Genomic DNA, 20,273 nt, shown 5'->3' on the forward strand with positions numbered 1-20,273 from the left:
GCGTCGGGCGCCTGACGAGGAGGGGAGGGGAGGCCGCGCCGTCCGCCGCTCCTGCCCAGCGCTGCGCTGCCGCGCCGCCCGCCCGCCCGCCCGGGCGGTTTCAGCGCCTGGAGGCAAGCCCCGTCCCCTGCCCGCCCCCGAGGCCGAGGGGCGCCGGCGGGCGGCTGGCCGCGGCGGCGGGGCTGGCGGGGGGGCGCCCGTTGCTCGGCGCTCAGCGCAGGCAGCGCCCCGGCCGCCCGTGCCTCCACCGGGGGGCGGCCCCGCACGCGCTGCCAGGCCTCGCCGCCATCTTGGCCGCTGCCCCGGGAGCGGGACGGGCCGGGCCGGGCCGCACCGGGCCGGGGGAGGTACGTGGGGCGGGGGCCGGGGACCCGGGCCGCTCAGGGAGGCCTCACGGGGGGGGCGGGGGGGGCGCGCGGGGGCCTTGGTTTCCGTGTTCGGGGGGGAGTGGCGGCCATCGCAGTGGGGCGGGCCTCGGCGGCGGCCGCGGGATCCCCGCCCGGCGGGAGCCGCCTGTCCCCGGCCCCGTACGCAGCCGCCGGCCGTTGTGGGTGGCTGAAGTCGGACAGGGGTGACACCTCTGTCCGCGGTGGTAGCGGGAGACTGCCCCGTGAACCCGAGCCCTCCCGTCTTACCTGCGTCCATTGCCGTTGTTTGGTGTCCATTTAAATAGAAAATTATTTCCGTGATTGAATAAAAAAAAATATTTTTCTGGGCCCTGGTGCGTGTGCAGAACAGCACGGCTTGCGCTGGAGCCGAGGCCCGGCCGGCGGCGCCTGTCAGGGCTGCGGGCGTGCAGGGTCTCGGCGGGAGGTCCGGCGAGGAAGCGACTGGCGTGCCTCCTGCCCTGCGCTCTCCTCGGACCGGTGTCCCAGTCCCAGGGGGATCCACGTAGGTTACTCTCTAAAATGGTCAGCAGTGATGAGAAGGCGGGATTACATCCACGGCGGTCATTTAGTTTAGTATGAAGGGGAGATGGCACAGGGCCTGCATGAGATATGAGGCAAAACCTGCAGCAGAGCCGCGGGAGGAGGAGCGGCACCCAGGTCACCCGAATCTTTCTTCAGCAGCATTGCTGCAAACCTGGTGGTTATGGTCGTTCTGTACTTGCTTAATTAGTAAGGGGCGCTGTAAGTGTGGATTTGCATAATATGCACTGGAAATTAATCCGTTATCATCCACCACTGTGCCTTGCACAATGGCTTCTGCCCTGTTCAGTACCTAACAGGGTAATTGAGTGGAGGTTCTTGCTTCTTTTGTTTCAGGCCTAACCTGCTTTGAAGTAGGAATGCACTTATCATCTTTTCAGTGTGATGAATGATTTGTACCCATTAGATGTTGATCAAACTGGAGGAATAGCTTCACCATTAAATGTAGCAGTTGTATAAACAACCAGGCAAAAAAATCATACTTGAATAATGAAAATTCATGTTCATAGGAGGCAGACTACAGTATGGGAGAGGAAAACCTATTCTGCAAGAAAAGCACAAGCAAATTAAATTACTCTTGCAAGAGGTAAAATGATGGAAGCAACGTTTTGCAAAAGAACTGACTAGACCAACTATGAGAATGATTCAGCTGGCAGTTCCCAGCAGGTTTGAATTGTACATAGCTTCTCATTTGTTCAAAAAAACCCCATCTGAATGGTATTTCACTGTAAATGTCTGGGACTTAATCTGTAGTGTGTTGGGTGCTATGGTTTTGAGAAAAAAAATATGGGACAAGTAGATTCTTTCCCATCTGTGTGCACATACCTGAAAACTCCTTGCAGATGGCAAATTAAACATTAAAGACCACTCCACGCCCTCTAGTGCTTAATTTTACTGTCCTTGTCCAGAAATGAAATCTCCTGTTGTGCAAAATAGCTACGCACCAGCTAAGTCCCAGTTACTCTTTCAAACAAAGCTCTCCTTACAAGCAGTTCTGCATTAAGAATCTTAAATAGAAACCTTGTCGTGAGCATTCATGAAAGAGAAATTGAAGTCCTTGAGGTAGAGAGGTCTGAACAGCAGGTGACAAGTAGCAGCTATACTTTGTGGATGTAATAATGGGAAGAAACCATATTAAACCTTTTTAAGATGTTACGTTCCTTCCTCTTATTTCCCTTTTATTTTCCACCAACTTACACCTTCCTATATAGCTTTCAAAACTTAGTTAATACACAGAAAATAAGTGATCTTTTTTATGCTTATTTAACATAATGCATGAGAGGCTGCTTTTTAACAGGAACTTCGTAGAAGATTCTTTAAGACTTAGTATTCAGGAGCCTGATTTTATTCATATAGGATGGAAGAATTAAAAGTGTGCCTCTCTGCTCCCTTCTCATGGAAGAGAAGGGAGGTAAAAATGGTTACATGCCTTCTTTCTACTGTATACGTTTGGACTAGTTGTGGCGGAATGCACACACATTAGTAAGAGCTGTCAGTTACAGCAGGGTTCCAGTGACACTTGTTGGCTTTGATCTGGTGTTTCAGTAGTGCATAGCTCTTTGGCACTGTGCTTGTCCTTTCTGGAACCTTGAGTGCCTCTTAAAATAGAGCCTGTGAAAAAGAGCAGTATAAAGCTGGTAGCACTGTCGCTCCGGCCCATCAGACTTACTGGAGCGGTGAATTTGGAGAGCACAATGGAAAACATCTTCCCAAAGAACTACTGAGATGAGGCTTTTATATCCTGTGATTGAATCCTGCTGCCTTGGCCGTTCATAGTTCCATGGTTTGGCTGGAATATGAGCCTAATTATCAGTCTGTTCCTGAAAATCCCATTGACAGTAAGTGCCTGACAAGATATTCACCATACCTGTGTCCATTTGGTCCTCTCTATCTATTCAGTACTGCTTTCAGAGAGTGAATTTCTTCAGTCGTCCCTTAGTAGTCCTAAAGCAATGAATTTTTAATTGTTTTGGTGGGTGTTTTTTTCTAAGAAACTCTTGCTTTTTCAGCTTTTCCAGTGAAGCTTTCTGTTCTTGCAGGTCCCAAAGGGAACTGCAGTTATTCAGGATCTAATATTGTTCTGTTGGCAAGAGATGGAACTATCTTGCCAGCAATTAGAAGTAAATTGAACAGAGGCACCATGCAAATGTATTGTTAGAAAGCTCATCAGTCAGTAGATGAAATGCTGCACAAATTCTTAAGCAGGCTGTGATTGTTGTTTGTAAAAGCATGGAGGAAGTTGGAAATTTTGTTACAGATACCAAACACTGATTTAAGACAACTTCAGAGTATTCTTAAAGGACAACTTCCTTTTAAAAACAATTCTAGAAAGTTACTAACAGTGTTTTAAATGAGAGTAAAGATATATAAATATATACTGAGCATCTGAGAAGCAAAGTGTTCAGTCTTTAATAGGGATGATCTTGCTGATAAAATATGCATCTGAGTAGTTGCACAGACACAAGCACTTCATGGTGTTAAATTAGAGTTGGATTTGATTGTGGGAGTTTTGCTTGACTAACAGAGAGGTACACCAGGCAGTTCTTCAGAAGGGCTGCAAAAACATTTTTACTTTAATGTGCAGATACGTTAGCCATGGACATCTTGTAAGTACAGAGATTAATGACACTTGACCAGCAGCAGTAAGATATGCTAACAATGTTAGGAGCCTTACAAAAACTGTGAAATTACAGAACATTCACATTTTGGTAAGATCTGAGACTTCCAGGTGTATCAGTTTGAATCACAAGTTCTAATGTTGTGTCAGGTTGGTCTAGCCAGTTACACATATGTTCAGAGCTGCCATACATGGCTGTCTTGAAAATGTCATTCAAGTATTTAATAGGACTTCTCTTCATTAGAGCCAGTGAATAGGGTTGGGGTGGTGGGGACGAAAGGTTGTCTAGTTTTGCCACATCTGTGGCACATCTGTGACACATCTTGAATTTACAGGAAAAAGCTAAACTACCGACCAGCTGGTTGTGACAAAAATACTAGCTTTAAAATAGAAATAGAACTGCCTATTTTAGCTCATTTGTTTCTCCAGATTACTTTAAACATTTGACTACTTTCCGTTTGCTTGTCACTAGAAGTTCATTTGCACAAATACATAACAGAAGCTCAGACAGTCCACCACCACTAATCCTTCCACCCTTCAGAGCAGCTACACCAAATGCAGGGAATGTGGAAGCTGTGGAATACTTTCCCAGTGACAGTCCCATTTTGAGCTGGTTTCAGTAATTATTGCTAGCTCTAAAGGGCATTGCAGAGGTCAGTGATAAATTCTTCACTTCCCAGTTTTCAGAGCTTTCACTGTAACTCAGCTCAGTCTTACAGAAAAGCAGCTGGTAACAGTATTTCTGCATTAATTACATTTTAGAGTACTTAATTGTAGCTAAGGGCAAGCATGTGCCATCAGTCTTTCCCATGCTCGCAGCCTCTCCCTCTTGCCAAAGAGCTCCACTTTTGTCTTGTGAGCCTGCTGTGACTTCAGTCCAGATGTTTCTGTGCCAAGAGATTGAAAAAATAGTAACGTTGCAAAATCCAGATTTGGTTAAAAGAAAAGATACAGACTTGGAAACAGCATGTTGAAGGCACCTTAGTTAAAATATTTAGTTCTTCTGTGAGGACTTCAGATTCTGGTAGGATGGAAATGACTGCAGAGAATCAAATGGAGTTTTGTGTGTCAGAGCAAGAATGGGAAGTCTGTGAAAAGAAGCTGCAAAACCTCTGCTGGGCTGCTTGTTGCTGCAGTGCCTGTGAGATGCCTTTCAGTCAGGCAGTAGTATGGAAGGCTGTCAGCCTGCTAAAAATGAACTTGAATGTCTTGCTCTGGACTAAAGATGCAAATAATAATAATCCATGTACATCTTCAGTCTGCTTCTTAGGTAGGCCTAAAAGCAGAGAGATGGGAGGCATATTTCTGAAATAGTTCTAGAAGCACACTTCCAGTATTTACATAGAGTGGTTTTATGCTGCCATCTCAAAGTGGTGTATGTGCACACTGCTGCACAGGTACTCTCACGATTCTTAAATTTTGGTGGTGTGCTTTTGCTACTGTTTTTTTAAACTTACAAACTTTGATTCAAGACCTTTACCTTCAAAGTGCTGCAGCTCTTAACATGCTTTGCTGTTTGGCCACAAGTATTAACTTGACCTGTTGGTGTGAGGAATCTTACTGTTACTAGATTGATTTTTTTATGTTCAGCATTATTTAATCTTTTTTTCTTTGCAAATCTAATGTTCTGATGAGATAGAAGAAGGTGGGGCACTGAGAAATTAATTCAGGGATGTCTATGTGCCTGAAATGAAATCTGGCACTCAAAAATAGAGTAGCAGGGAAATCTTCAATATTGGGAGCACTATAAGTAATTTTTGTTAAATAATAGTTTACATAAGATATTTTTGTAGTAGCACTAGTTGTAAGATATCCAACATTAAATCCATCTTTAATTGGCTGGTGCCAATTGCTTGACACTGTGTGGGATAAATCACTTAGTCTTGCGTATAATAGACTGATGTCCCCACTGCTATAAGAGCTTCTTTATTCTAGTCAGCACGGGGAAGCGTACAAACTGAGCTGCCTGTTGACTGATAGGGCAGGGCTTGTGCCCATGGGTCTGCCTGCTCTATATTTAAGCTGCAAGGAGAGCGCTTCGATTTTCAAGAGCACTTCAAATTAGCAGCAAATTAGTCTACTGCTAAAACTTGTGAAGAAGGAAAGAGGGGTTTTGAAGCGAACTCTTACGCTAGAAGCAGAATAATTATGTATTGTGGGAAATTCTGTAATCCCTATCATCCTACCCAGAAGATAGGGTAGGTAGCTAGGTGGGATTTTACTGCTGAGTTTCCACAGATACTGTAAAGCTGTAATCTGCCAAGTGTGGTCCCCTGGATCAGTTTGCTACTGCACCTCACCACGAGGCCACACAAACACTCGTATGAACACAGCTGGTACCTGGGCAGCTTGGGGCAGATGAGTAAATAGGGACAGTGGTCCAACGCTACCACCCTTTCTGGCTACCCATGCCCTACCTTGATTGCATATCAGTCATGGTCTAATGTCCTAAGTGGAACTTATTGCAAAAGAAGAGGCCCTGCTAACACAGCCATTTTGTGCACCAGGAGCTTGCTGCAGGCACAGTAGAACGAAGTGGCTGTGTTTATGTAGCGATTATGTTGGCCTGCTGCACGGCTGTGCCTGTTAAAAGTATATTGTGGCAAATGCAGTCATTTCTGATCAATAGAATCTGTATGAGCGTTAACAGCAGGACAATTGCTAGGGCTTAAAAACACTGTCACACGTATCTGATATACTTTGCCAGAGTATTGTCCAAAGTTGCCCGCAGTCCAGCATAGCTTCTCCACAGTGGGCTGTAGATCAAGTCCTCTGGAAATGGAGCCTTAGCGGTGCTGCTTGTACTGAAACTCTCCTATGCAGCTTTGTGTGCATTTACGAGGAATTGGGTCTTATATTTGTTAACACATATGCTATTGTATCCATATTAAAATGTACAGAGAACTATTCTAAGCTTTATAGCTGATCACCTTCATATGTTCAGGCTGGCTTGGTGTGGAACAATACTGACATTCAGTGGTTGATTATACTTGCCACCACTGTGTGACTATCCAGGAGATTTTGGAGGGTTTTAATGTCCAGCACTGGCTAAATTCAGAACATGTTTAGTTGAACTGGATTAAAGCAACTGTGTCAAGGCTCTTTTATAAGAATGCGATGCTCACAGTATTAAAATCGTCTGTTTTTTCAATAAACTAAATTAGAGATTAATTTGGTCCAGGAGAGATACAGTAGAAACATTTAATAATGTTTTGAAGCTTTGTTTCCTTTCCCACTCTTAAGCAAATTGGCAGTCACAGTTTCCAAAAGAACTTCCTTTTGTATACCATATTGGCTTAGTTGGATTTTTCTGTCTACGTTTTGACTATTGGTCTTTTTGTGTCTACCACCAAAGACAGTGTGCTCTTAGCAGGAGGTATCTAAGACCTGGCAAGGCCCCAGTGAAGATGAGCACATTGCTGTTATGCATGTGAAGGAGCAGCTGGAGTTTAGAATTTGAAAAGCTGGATCTTGGCTACCTTCCCACATATGCTGACTTAGGTGGAGGGAAATAGCATGCTAACTACCTTCTGCAGTAGTCCTTTTTCACCTTCTCTTTCACCTTTGGAAGACATACTTTTGTATTGTCAAGATCTGCAGGGCCAGGCCATTTTTCAGTGTTACAAATGTGATGGAAGGTCAGACTAGTACTCCGGGCAGTTTAGATTCAGACACAGCATCAAGAGCTCACTCTGGATGGAGCTAAGTGCTTATTCCAGTATTTTGGAATGAAGCTTAATAATGCAGTGTTTGGACTTCTTAAATCTCTGTGGGACTGGGCCATTTACATCTAGATGCTTCTGTGCAGTCTTCACATTTGTGTGCCAGAGTTAACATTAGCGAAGAAGCAAATTTTATCTGCATTTTATGGCATGATCCTGGCCAAACATCCCAAGAGTAATGAAAACTATGATAGGTTTTATGGTAGATGTGTCTGGCTTCACTTGGACATGCAGAGCTGATGGTGGTCTTCCTGTTTCAAGGTGTGGATGCCCAGTAACTGTTTGGTCTCTTTCCAGTCATGGATTCCTCCAAAGGCTAAATAAACTTCAACTGAGGATATCTTCATTGCTATCATCTGCCCATTTCTGCCACCTCCTCTGCACAAGCTGTAGCGCTCTCTGGCAATGTAAAAACTTGCATCAGGAAGCTGATCGGACCAGAAACTCCTTTTTCTGGGTCAATTTATGGCTGGACCAGTTTCCTAATATAGGTGATTGCGGAACCACAGACCTGTTCAAATCAATACCAGGCAAAAGGAATGAATAGCCAGTGGCAGGGGCAGCTTCTTCGACTACAGGATGAATTTTTGCAGGATGTTAAGTACCAAGGTTAACTTCACCTTGATGAGCCAGTGCTTGGGTTACATTTTGTTTGTTTTCTAAGCCTGAGTTTAAACTTGGACCTTATTTTTGTCAGAGGGTGGTAATGCTGCAAGTCAGCCAAAGCATTATATGTGTCTCATGTAAAGGCTAAAGAGATAGACTGAAGTCTAATAGCATTTGTCTCTTCTGTAAATGTGGAGAAAATGGCTTATTCACTTCATTTGAATCAACAACTTAGTTCACTTAGTATCTCATTGAAAGTTAAGAAATAGACTGGGAATTAGTTTTTTAAAAGGCAAATAAGCTTCTTGTCCCATGAATAAAATGAAGGATCAGTGGCTGAGGCATGTTATTTGTAAATCTTTAAAGATATAAGAAAAACCAGTTACTTTCCTTATCTGCAGTTCATACTCCCCTTTTTCATGAGTGAGTTTTTAAGTGTAAAACATTTTATGTAAACGTATTTCATGTGTCAAGCACATTTGAGGCAATTTTATTCATGAAATCAGTTTTAAACTCTTCATTTTGTGTACTTTTAATGAATTACAACACTTTATCCCAGTGCAGATTGGCATAGATCATAAGTAAAAGACTAATCAGCCAGCAAATAAACACTTTTCTAGTTCAGTAGCTGAAAGCTGACAAGCTAAAGAGCTCTATCTTTAAGATAGCGCAATTCTTAATTATGTGTGTAAATATTACACAAATTCCATCATAGGAAAATTTATGTGTAAGTTACCCTTACATGTTGCCAAACATGTTTAAGTGAGTGCCAACTCATGAAAGTCAGCTTTTGTTTAAGAAATAAATTACAAATACCAAATAGGGATGAAAGTGGAAATCAAGGGTGCTAGCTTCTTGCTTACTTTGTGATATATGTTAGCGACTTAATCCACTGTGAAATATTTTGTGGTGGAACATTCCTCTAAATAAAGAAAATGCAATTTAAAGGAAAGCAGCAAAGCAGATCTTTTTTCTTAGATTCACAGTGCATGTTAACAAAGTGACCATTGCAAGAAAGGGAATCTGGGAGAAGAAACAGTGATGTCAATCCTTACATCCTTTTGTTCATTTTAACTTCTTTGAATGTGTTTCCAACAGAAAATGATCCACAGCCTGTTTCTTATAAACTGTTCTGGTGACATATTCTTGGAGAAGCACTGGAAGAGTGTTGTGAGCCAATCTGTGTGTGATTATTTCTTTGAAGCTCAGGAGAAAGCAATCGATGTTGAGAATGTGCCTCCTGTCATCTCAACGCCACATCACTACCTCATCAGCATTTATCGGGATAAAATCTTCTTTGTGTCTGTCATACAGACAGAAGTGCCACCACTCTTTGTAATTGAATTTCTGCACCGAGTAGCAGATACTTTCCAGGTCTGTCACCATTAAATAATTCTAAAATTGAAATAATTCCAAGGGAATTTTTATATAAACTTCTTTTAAAGGAAGGTAATAAACCCTCTTGTCAGTGACTTCCCCCTTTGCAATTTCTAAGTCAAGCACTAGTTTATAGACTACAAAGGAAAAGAAGGTGTATTTTCTGTATTCATTTGATTTATAGTTACCAGTGCACATGCACTAAAACCCAAATCACTTTTTGTAAATGCTGTCTTTTTTCTGTAAGCTTTTGTACCGTTCATGTTATATAGATGAAAAGCAGCATGCAGTCATGAAGCACTCTGTAGGGAGGAAAGAGCTGCGAAGCGTGAGTCAGTTTTCAACCCATTTCACAGATACTGTAAATAAAGGAACCTCTGTGAAGATTGAGCATTGTCAGAAGACAGTCTGCTTATTTTATGAGTCTTCTGACTGAAGATGTGTTAATGTTCACAACTGGGAGAACCTTTAGCACATACATACTAGTAAACCAGATTACATCAATTTCACTGTTCACGCTGTCTTTATTTTTAATTAGATGATAAATGTAACCTTAACATATGATGCCATCAGACTACAAAAGTAGCTAGTCAGTTTAGGCACTAGAATTCCTTGATATATTGGGGGGTTTCTGTAAGCAAAAAAACAAACAAACTTTTGCAAAGCAATTTAACAGGAATACAAATCCTCTCCTTTGTAATCCCCGATTTGTTTAGGATTACTTCGGTGAATGTTCTGAGACTGCAGTTAAGGACAATGTGGTTATTGTGTATGAACTTCTAGAAGAAATGCTAGACAATGGTTTTCCACTGGCAACAGAATCTAACATATTGAAGGAGCTGATTAAGCCTCCTACAATTTTGCGCTCCGTTGTCAACTCCATCACAGGTATGAAAATAAATAATTTTCAGTGGTGACTGGCTGCTTAAAAACAAAGGCCCATCATGCTTTGTAGCTAAAAAATAATATCATATTGGTGTGAATCTGTAAGGTGAGGCCACTGTCCTGCCACTTCTCACAATTAGAAGTTGAATAAAAGCAACTTCCTCCTTATTTGCAGTTTATGCCTGGCCCTTTTGATATCCCCAGTAGCACTGTCTGGTCCAGCCACAGCTGCTGAAGTCCCTCAGGAATAGCAGTTCCCAGCACAGACAGCACCTACTGGAGACAGGTGCTCTGGGATTGGTACAGAGCTAGCCCTGAGCTTTGAATAACTAAGTTGCATTGGAGAAGGTTATGCATTTTCTAAGAAATCATTATAGAAAGGTATATAACAGATATCCAATACATCTTTGCTGGCTAGGAGGAGATAACATGAAGGGAAGCAAATAGCCTGTCCTCAGCCTCCTCCCTGCCCCCACCACTATTAGCATCCATCAAGTTCGGAGCTGGTTTCAGGCTGTTGTAAATAGGTATGTCTCACACTGACAGAGCCAAATGTTTGTCAGCTGAGCTGGTGGAATCTGCTTGTCTGGCAAGCGGGTGCAAAGGAGGTACGCAATGAGGTGTCACATGGGGTCAGAGATATGCGAGATGTTTGCCTGTACATTGTGTTAGAGAAGGGTAGTAGGTGGGCCACAGGGCCACACAGAGGTAGTGCTCAGAGGAGCAGGTCTTTGAGGTAGCACATGTGGTTTAATCTTTTGAGTATGAATCTCAGCAGTTTTAACTTCTGGGTTTTGGGTTTGTTTGGGTTTTTTTAATGTGGTTTTGGATGGTAGTAGTTACGAAAAATATCTATGACGTTAATGGACTAGATGCACTGCTGTTAGGGGAATTAAGACTCCTGAAGCGAAGGGTTGCAGCATCAAATCCTCTTGTTTTATCTAAAGCCTTATTAGAATTCCCTAGGAGCCTAAAGCGCCTGCCCAGGGCAGCCTGCATCTTGTCTCTGTCAACAGCTCAGCACTGAGGAAGTGGGAAACAGCAGCCTGAGAGCTCTTCCGCCTGCCTGGTCTGGCAGCCCAGCCTGCGTAGCACTGCTGCACCCTGCAAAGCTGCTGAGGGACGCAAGGCACGGCCACAGCCACTGTTCCCCTTCAGAGATGCAGTGGGAGTGAGAAAATGGTTGCAACTCGTCCCCCGTGTGTTACAGCACTGGGGTGGACTTTAGGGAGGGTTTTTTGTCTGTGAGCTATTTTACTAGCTCAAAAGAATGAAAACTTCTGTTTTCTGCCTTCTAGGAGAGGGCCTACCCAGCAGGTTGTGTAGAAATGCTAACCACTGGCTACCAGCCTCTCAGTGAAGGCAGGACACACTACCACATTTGTTGTGCTAAAGGGCACACTGTCCTGAGACCTACTTCTAGCAGAGGGAGTTGTTTCCACTATACTGGGATTCCAAGATCAGTCACCTAAGCCCCAGATATGATAAGATTTTTTTTTTTTCTTTCCTTTTTAAAGAATCATCAGTTTACTTTGTAACTAGGTAGCTCAGGAAGCCCTTTTCTCACACTGGGTGGTATGAAGAACTAGGAGCTGAGGGTGACAGCAAGGCAGGCAGGGGCAGAGGCATCACGGGTAAGGAGCCCAGAATTTGAGCCAACAGGTCGGTCAGGATCAGATAACAGGGTCATCTACAGTTCAGTGATAGCCAGGAAAATCCATCATGATGAGACAGGTCAAGCCAGAAAGTCAAGTCTATGGGCCAGGGTCTGGATCGATTTGGCATGCGGTCCAGTGTAGACATGGCTGTCATGTTGCTGCAGGGTAGCTCAGATGAGTACCAAGGGTGAGAGCCTCAGCCTAACAACAGCTCCCAAGCAAAGGGGGAGACAGACCTCCTGAAGGCTTCTTCCAGGTCTGTCTTCATTACAGTTCTTACTGGTAAATCAGCCCTGAAGGCAGCCAGCTAAAACTCTGAGGAGAAGAGGGAGATGTCCTTAAGGCCCTCACAAGAAGCTGTAATGCCTTGAATTGTAGTGATGAAATCCTTCACAGGATCTAGCCCCACATCTACTCCCACTCAAACCTCCTGCTGGCTTGAGCCTTGTATTTTGCTGTGCAAAATACAGTCTGAAAACCGTAAGTCTGGACACATACTAAAAGTGCATTCACGTCACCTAATGAATGAAATTTTAGTGGTCCAGGTTCTAGTCTGCAGTTCTTGGGGGCAAATCTTGCTTTGATTCTTAATTTTGGCAGTTGAAACATTCCTCTAGTAATTAATTACTGATCTTGAGTTCCTTTTCATTTTTAAGGCAGTAGTAATGTGGGTGACACACTTCCCACTGGACAGTTGTCCAACATTCCTTGGCGCAGAGCAGGGGTAAAATACACAAACAACGAAGCCTATTTTGATGTCATTGAAGAAATTGATGCGATTATAGACAAATCGGGTAAGATGCCTTGCAAACTCATTTCTGTTTGTTGAATGTGTTTACATTTAGCTACTGATGTTTGTCTAACTGCTTTTTTGCATGTGTTTTATTGACATGAACCTATATCTTAAATAGAAATATACAATTTAAAATGACATGCCCAAATGTATTTCTTCAGTTCGTCTTAAAATAACAATATGCTCTAGACTGCTTCAAGAACATCCACAAGAAATATTCTGTACTTAGATGTTTTCTGTTTGTATATTAATTATCTCTCAAGAGATATAAATGGAAAAATAGTTGAAGTTTTAAATGTGATGAGAAAATTTTCTTCCATTGTTCCTGCCAACAATTTACTGCAGTCCTCATAGGCCCTCAAATGAGCAAGACAAAAGCTTTCATTAGCTTTCTTCTGATAGCAAGACAAAACTTGGTGCAAAATAGCTGGACAGTATTGTTTTCCTTATATATAAACTGGAGCCAGGTACTATGAAGCACAATAATACTCCTTTCTTTTCTGTAAATGAAACATGATATCTTCAAATACAAAAATCTTTAATCTGAGATTTAACTCTGAGGAGGAATCTGATAGAAAAAACTGATGCAAAAAGAAAACTGCTATGCTGTGGACAGGAGCCTGCTGTTTTGGTCATTGGGGCCATCAGTTACTAAAACTGAAGACTGCATGACACTGTTTTGTGGTGGTATGGGACAGGGAGCAAATCTCTGATTTCATTCGGTGCTGCTGTTGTAGCAGTAGTCAATGTTGGTTTGGTTCCGTACACCAGTTCAACAAACGCTTTGGCCACTGTTGAACTGGATAGTCATAAATAGCTATTGTGCAGCTCTTAGTCTCGGTGTCTTGAAACTAAAAGAAGGTAGCAGTCACGGTCAGAACACCCTGACCACTGTGTTACGCTCCCAGCTCAATAGGATTCCCAAGACTAGTATGAGTGCTTAGTCTGAGGAGTTATAATCAAGACCATATTTGTATTTCTGTATGTATTTCAAGCCCAATCAGTGTCCACTGAGCATTTAAAATTTCCTACTGAAGATCACTGCAGCAGTCATAGCTACTCTTTTTTGCTCTGATCTCTTGGGGACTAGCAATGCAAGAATCTTTCTTCCTAACCTTCACTAGGACTAAAAAGTAGCTAAGGTTGCTCTCCTAGAATAGGGATGTTATCTTGTTTCACAGGAATATAGTTAACTGCTCTCATCTGAAACAGGATCCCTTCTTTTCAGGCAAAGTATTAACCTGCAGTTTCTCCTTCCCCTTGACTAGATCAACAATAGTTTCTACATATCTTCTAAAATAACCTTTGCTTGTAGGGCTAGTTAGTCCAGAGTCCTGCTCATGCCTTTCTGTCTTTATAGGGCATTTAAGGAAATGAGCCATTCCTGGATAAGATTCTTGGTGTTCTTGCTTTGGGGTTTTTCAGCTATAGATTTATTTAACATCAAGATGAAAATGTAATCCCACTGTTAAACAAGCCACGCTAGTGAAAGCCAAGATTATCTGGAGCTTTATAGCACAAACTTACTGTGTTTTGATGTTGATTGTTTTGATGTGCTTCACCTTCCCTGTACCACTATACAACTTGCTAGTTTTCTGGAGACAGGGGACAGGGATGAAAGAAAGGAAGATTCAGAGCTTGTATATTCTGAAACTCTTATTTGCTCATTGCTGGCAACCAGTTCAAGCCCATCCAGTACAAGTCCTGTGTAACAGCTGGCACAAGTATAATTAGCTGATTTGGGACAAGCTGTTTGCTCTGGCTCATGTATGTTAGCAAGCTGCCCAGGCCACAGGTAACTGGAATGACCTTTCCTATCTGTGCTTGGAGTGTTCTTGACTGTTGTGCAAATGTCATCTGTGCTCTCTAGCTGCACTTCACAATATTTGTTAGGCCCTTGATAATAATGTTAAGTATCTTTTTTTTTTCCTTCCACAGGTTCTACTGTCTTTGCAGAAATCCAAGGTGTTATTGATTCATGTATTAAGCTCTCAGGAATGCCAGATCTTTCTCTTTCTTTCATGGTAAATTTGGCACATATTGAGGAATTTTAATTGCTCACGATTTATTTTTCTTAATGATCAGAGTATATAAATTTTAAGAGTGCAATCGCTGCTTCCTGTCTTACACATACAAAAAATAACCTAAGTTTTGCATCGTATTGTAGAAGGTCAGACCAGAAATCCATCTAGCTCAGAACCATGTCTTAAATAACGGCTTAGATAATGATACTTAGAGTCTAAGAAATAGGAATTCTGTAGAGTTCAGTAGCTAGTTCAAACTGCTGATACTTGATGAGATTTCATTTACCACTGTGCCACTACTTACAGAACCCACGGCTGCTGGATGACGTCAGCTTCCATCCATGTATTCGGTTCAAACGCTGGGAGTCTGAGAGAGTCCTTTCATTTATTCCACCTGATGGGAATTTCAGACTGATCTCCTACCGTGTCAGTTCACAGAAGTATGTTTCTGTTTAGACACACTGGTTCTTCAGATACACCATCTACCACTTTCCATCTGAGTAACTGCAGATTTCTCCTTGTTATGGGGGGGAATTTGCATTGTTGCTAAAATGCATGTTCTCAGGTTTTTTCTCATCTGTTGCTCTGTCCCCTCTAAAACAACAAAACAGTTTTCAGTTTGCTGCTGATACTCAGCAATCATTTTTCAGTGGGATAAACCACACACGACAGTAATGTAGGGCTATTCATTCCTCGTAATCATTGTTGCTGCTAGATGCTTTGTGGCTGAGTCTCTGTATACATAGAGGACTCTGATCTTCATAAAAAGAATAAAGCAAAAAAGTCTAACCTGCAGATATTTGCAAACTAAGTCTGATTTGGCTGGTGACTGTTCTGAGAATTGGTTCAGGGATATTACTTAAAAAAAACCCAAACAGATGGAGGGAAAGAGATTAGGACAAATGATTTGGAAGAAAATATTTTTTTTCCTGTGATTCTCTGGTAATAAAATCACTTAAGCAATGATGTTGAAGAGTTAAGTATCACTTTTCATTTCTGAAACAAACTGATTCTAACTTGAATACCTGCCAGAAACATAAGAACTATTTATGAGAAAGAGCGTTATTTTCTCAAGCAGAGAAGTAGCCAGGATGCATTCAGGTACTGTGTTCTCTTTTCAGCTTGGTGGCAATTCCTGTATACGTGAAACACACGATCAGTTTTAAGGAAAATAGTTCTTCGGGAAGATTTGATGTTACAATTGGACCAAAACAGAATATGGGGAAAACAGTAGAAGGAGTTGTCATGACAGTTCACATGCCAAAGGCCGTACTTAATATGAACCTCACTGCTGCACAAGGCAGCTATACATTTGACCCAGTTACTAAAGTAAGTCTTAAGTTTTTATTTATTTAAATATCTAAGATGACATTAGAACAAGTCATACGTATTGCAGAGCACTGGAGCAGCATTCCACACTTCACAGAAAACTTTCCCTTCAGCATATGTTTATGAATTAAAATCTCTTTAAAATTTGCTTTTACAAACTTAGATACACACCAGTTGTGACATGTGGTATTATCAGTCTCCTTTCGCTTCCCTTCTCTTCCCCTCTTTTCCCCTGCTCCTTCACCCCCCTAACATTTTTCTTCAGCAGATGCAGCAATATTTTGCTGGTGGTTTCAGCTATGGTATATTTTGTAATTTATGTTCTTTAAAACATACTTATCTGGAGAAAATAGGTAGCCAGAAAAACAGGGAGCGGGAGATAATAAAAACACGTCTTCGAAAAGATCTGCCTGAAGACACACAGGAAGGAAAGCAGAGGGTCTGAAAAACAGTATCTTGGGAGTCCTGCTTTCTTGCCTCCAAGTTCAGGTTTGAGACCTAAAATTCCTAAAGCTCCTGAAGCTATTTAGTACCCAGGAACCATATTGCTGAAATGCAGTCTGAGCCAAACCATTCTGCTGGCTCTAACACCCTGCTCTGAGCTTTCTGCTGCCCTTGGAATATCTCAGTCGGCAATTGATTTGAGTTGTAAGTGAAAGGTCTCCAAGTAACATTCTGTTTCAAAAAGAACAGACCTTAATCTTTTAAAAACAAAAACACTAACAAAAACACTTGAAGTCTCCTTTCCTCTCTGCAGAAATAAATTATACTGTGTTTTTTTCAAGAGTTGGGATAACTAGGCGGACTGTAACTGCAAAAGTTTGTAAAAGTAGGGAGAACTGAGGGTTTTCTGCATTTATCAACAATTTTCAGTTTATGATATGAACAAAAAAACCAACTTGTTGGGTGAGTAAAGGGCCAACTTCGTTCCATGTATCTTCTTTAAAGTGTGAGAATCAATGGGAAACAAGTGACCCTTAGAAAGTTACTCTAGCTTAAACATCTTCTTTTGCCAAGTGCCTTGCTCCTGTCTTCCTCATTCTCGTGTTCCTACAACCTTTGTGCTAGTTATTCTCCTTGCTTCCTGGATCTAGCTGTCCCACTCTGACAACAGGAACAATCACTATTACTAAGGGAGCAAGATGTATGAAATACATAGACCAACTAAGGAATGCTGACAGGGCAGAAGAAATGCTGGGAAAGATAGGACACCCTACCTGCAGGAGCCCTAACCATGGCATCTCCCAGGCAGTGGGCTAATTCTCAGGGCTACCAGGCTACTTTCTGTACCCAGCCTGCAAACTAAAAGCTTGATATGAACTTGACCGTATAGGTTGTTTCCTAGAAAGCTACTGCTACTATTCTCTTTTTTCTGACAAGGTGTTAACATGGGATGTTGGCAAAATTACACCTCAAAAGCTACCAAACCTGAAGGGCATAGTGAACCTGCAGTCTGGAGCCCCCAAGCCAGAGGAGAATCCAAGTTTAAACATTCAGTTTAAGATACAACAGCTTGCAATCTCAGGTGAGTGCATAGGTGATATGTGAAATTGGTACTGACGGACTGAGTAGCAGTAGGAAATAAACAGTTTCCCACTTCATCTTTTAATTGGAGATGCTGCTCTGAAGTCAACTTGGTCCAAACCGGTAAATTCTGATTTACCTAAACTTGACAGTTACCCTTGCTGGAAGACTCCCTTGCTGGGAATTGTAAATCCCCAATTGTTTTGCTTAAGAAAGACTGTGAGAAGTGTACAGAAGAATGGATTTTTCTTTGTTGACTTCTGCATTAAACATGCTAATTTATCCTTTTAGTGAAGAGTGATGGATGATGATTTAGCATGCTGCTCTTGACTTGCCTTAGCCTTGTACCACTAAAGCCCTTTCTAGTGGTCAAAAAACTGAAAAACTCCATTAATTTCAAAGAATGCCCTTCCTATTCTTTCCTCCTGGAGCTGGTTAGTTTTTCATCTTCAAAACAGTCTACAAGTAAAATCAGAATGAAGTTTATAGGGTAAGTGCAAAAGTAAATTTAAGGCAAACAAGGCCTCAGTCTGCAAACACTTAAATCATGTGAGCTGTCCATGGGTAAAATGCTTCTGCAAGCAAGCTTTGCAGGATTAAGACCCTAACAGAGCAAAGACTCACATTTGGGAAGAAGTAGGGTGACTGAAGGCAGTAGATGAGAATCGGTGGTAGTGCATGTAGTACCCTTCTAGGTAGGTACAGCCTATGGTCCTTTTGCTTCCTAGACTATTTTGCTGGGTAAGTAACAGTTCTTGTATAAGAACAGAATCCTGCAGTTTCCTCTTAAACTTGCAACCCACTAGTTTAAATCTAGCAAAACATAGTGGATCCAATGGCTGGATGCCAGAGATAAAAGACCTGTGAGAAAGCAGGGGACAACCTGAAATTGTTAGGTAGTTAACAGCTACTGGCGTTCCTCAATTAATAGCAGAGGGATGGCTGGTCCTTGCAATCAGTTAATAGCAGAGGGATTGTTGGTCCCTGCAATTATGATTTAGAGTGAAAAGAACGCTAAAACTTGTCCTTTGCTTCAGCTACTTTATTGGAAACGAGTGCAGTGTACAGGAGCTGTGGAAGATAAACTCATTTGTTCAGTAGTTCATCCCTTGGAAGGAGGATGTCAGCTCACTGAGTAGAACAGAAAAGAGCTGTTGCCCTGCCAGGGCAGCTATGATGAGGTGACAAGAATGGTCTCTTCTACTGTTTCAAACCAGATGAACTTGTGAAAGGAAAGAAAATAAGCTTCCTAACCAATCCTAATATGCTTCTAGAAAGCAGGACTTTTAAACACTGACATGATTTCTAGCATTCTGCTTTTAACTTTGTACTTGTGTTTGTCTTTTTCAGGACTGAAAGTGAATCGCCTAGACATGTATGGAGAAAAATACAAGCCTTTTAAAGGTGTCAAATATATTACAAAAGCAGGAAAATTCCAAGTCAGGACATGAGAAGATGCTCTACTTGCAAGAGGAAATTCCCCTTAAAAAAAACTTGACTGCTTAGTGACTTATGTTGCTATTAATTAGGTGCCAATTAATTAATAGACACTGATTAGTTTGGGATCAAAGCATTTGTGCACAGCAGCTCTTAAAATGAAAGCATAGCTTAGTCTTTCTTAATACAACTTTAAAATAAGGTACTTTTTTTCTAATACACCTTCACTCTTTTTTTACTGAATTGTTGCGCTGGTGAATAGTTTGATATAGGTGATCCACAAAATGTCTCAAACACTACACTGCCAGTCAGATACCAAAGCCCAGAGGCCAAGCACATCATGAAGGCCAGCCAGGCCACTGGAAGAGTCTTGTGGTGGCACGTTTTGCTGCTGCAGCCACCTGCAAAGAAAGCTCAGCTATTCTCACAGCCAGCTGCAAACTGGTATTCCACAAAGCATCATGTAATCCCTTCAGAAATGGAAAGCAGCAGTGAAAGGGGCAGGGGTCCCACAGGGGCCTGGGACATAGCAAGTGTCACTCCTGAGAAAGAGCTGATGAAGAAAAAAGTAGTTTCCTTGTTTACAAGAAATCACCTTTCTTAAGAAGCATTTGCCTTAATCAGCTTTCATTTGTGCCATCTGCAGATGAGCTGATAAAAATAACATTCTGCATTAAATCTGGGAAGTGATTGTTGCTTCAGTAATCCACTTTCTTTCCATTCAATCTCATCATTGCCATAATGTTTTTTTAAGAATACAGTTGCAGAGAGTAAGGTCTATTTTTTATGTGAAGCCTTTGCTTAGATTTAAATGTTCCACTTGTTCAAAGTGGATGCCACCAGATTTGTGCCATGTGTACATTGGAGTGTAGCTTTTTAGATAGCACAATAGAAGTGTCAAGTGTATTAAATGGTTGCGTGCTTTAATGTTATGAAATAAAGGGAACTCTACTGCAAATACATACTCTCATGTGAAATGTTCACGCTATCGTAAACTATTCGTGATGCTCTTAGGCAGGAGACATCTGATATACAATGAAATGATGACCATTTGCTACATCTTTACTAACCTTGATCACTGTGCAGCTATTTAAAATTTAGAAAGGGCATTTAGGAGCATGGCAGGTTAGCTCACTTTTTTTTATTTTTAAATGGAGCAAAATTAATGTTTAGATTACAGCATTTTAAAGACACAACAGTGATAATGCAAAGCTGAGTAAACTTTTCCTTATACACTAGCATAAACTTGTTATCTCTGTAACCCAATACGTGTCCCACAGTACCCATCAAGGTTTCAAACCATACATTTGGTCAGTAGATGGTAGGCTGAGAAACCCAAGTTCAGAATTAAGGAAGGGCGAGATACTGGAGA

At 41.8% G+C, this 20,273-nt stretch overlaps 1 protein-coding gene across 4 annotated transcripts; it reads left to right on the forward strand.

Annotated features, from left to right (window-relative positions):
* The first annotated feature begins 40 nt into the window (after positions 1-40).
* On the forward strand, positions 41-19,859 carry AP3M1 (adaptor related protein complex 3 subunit mu 1). Of its 4 annotated transcripts, XM_069796296.1 has the most exons (10): positions 41-347; positions 7,566-7,759; positions 8,973-9,248; positions 9,968-10,139; positions 12,451-12,588; positions 14,526-14,611; positions 14,918-15,051; positions 15,733-15,940; positions 17,321-17,465; positions 18,815-19,859. In XM_069796296.1, the coding sequence occupies exons 3-10, from the start codon at positions 8,976-8,978 to the stop codon at positions 18,913-18,915; spliced, it is 1,257 nt and encodes a 418-aa protein (XP_069652397.1). In that variant the 5' UTR covers positions 41-347; positions 7,566-7,759; positions 8,973-8,975; the 3' UTR covers positions 18,916-19,859. The 4 variants fall into 4 exon arrangements, with proteins under 4 accessions (XP_069652397.1, XP_069652398.1, XP_069652399.1 ...); XM_069796297.1 differs by lacking the exon at positions 7,566-7,759; XM_069796298.1 differs by lacking the exons at positions 41-347; positions 7,566-7,759 and adding an exon at positions 1,572-1,595.
* The last annotated feature ends 414 nt before the right edge of the window (positions 19,860-20,273 follow it).

The sequence above is a fragment of the Haliaeetus albicilla genome, chromosome 11, assembly GCF_947461875.1.
Source record: "Haliaeetus albicilla chromosome 11, bHalAlb1.1, whole genome shotgun sequence".
In the NCBI taxonomy this organism is placed as follows: Eukaryota; Metazoa; Chordata; class Aves; order Accipitriformes; family Accipitridae; genus Haliaeetus; species Haliaeetus albicilla.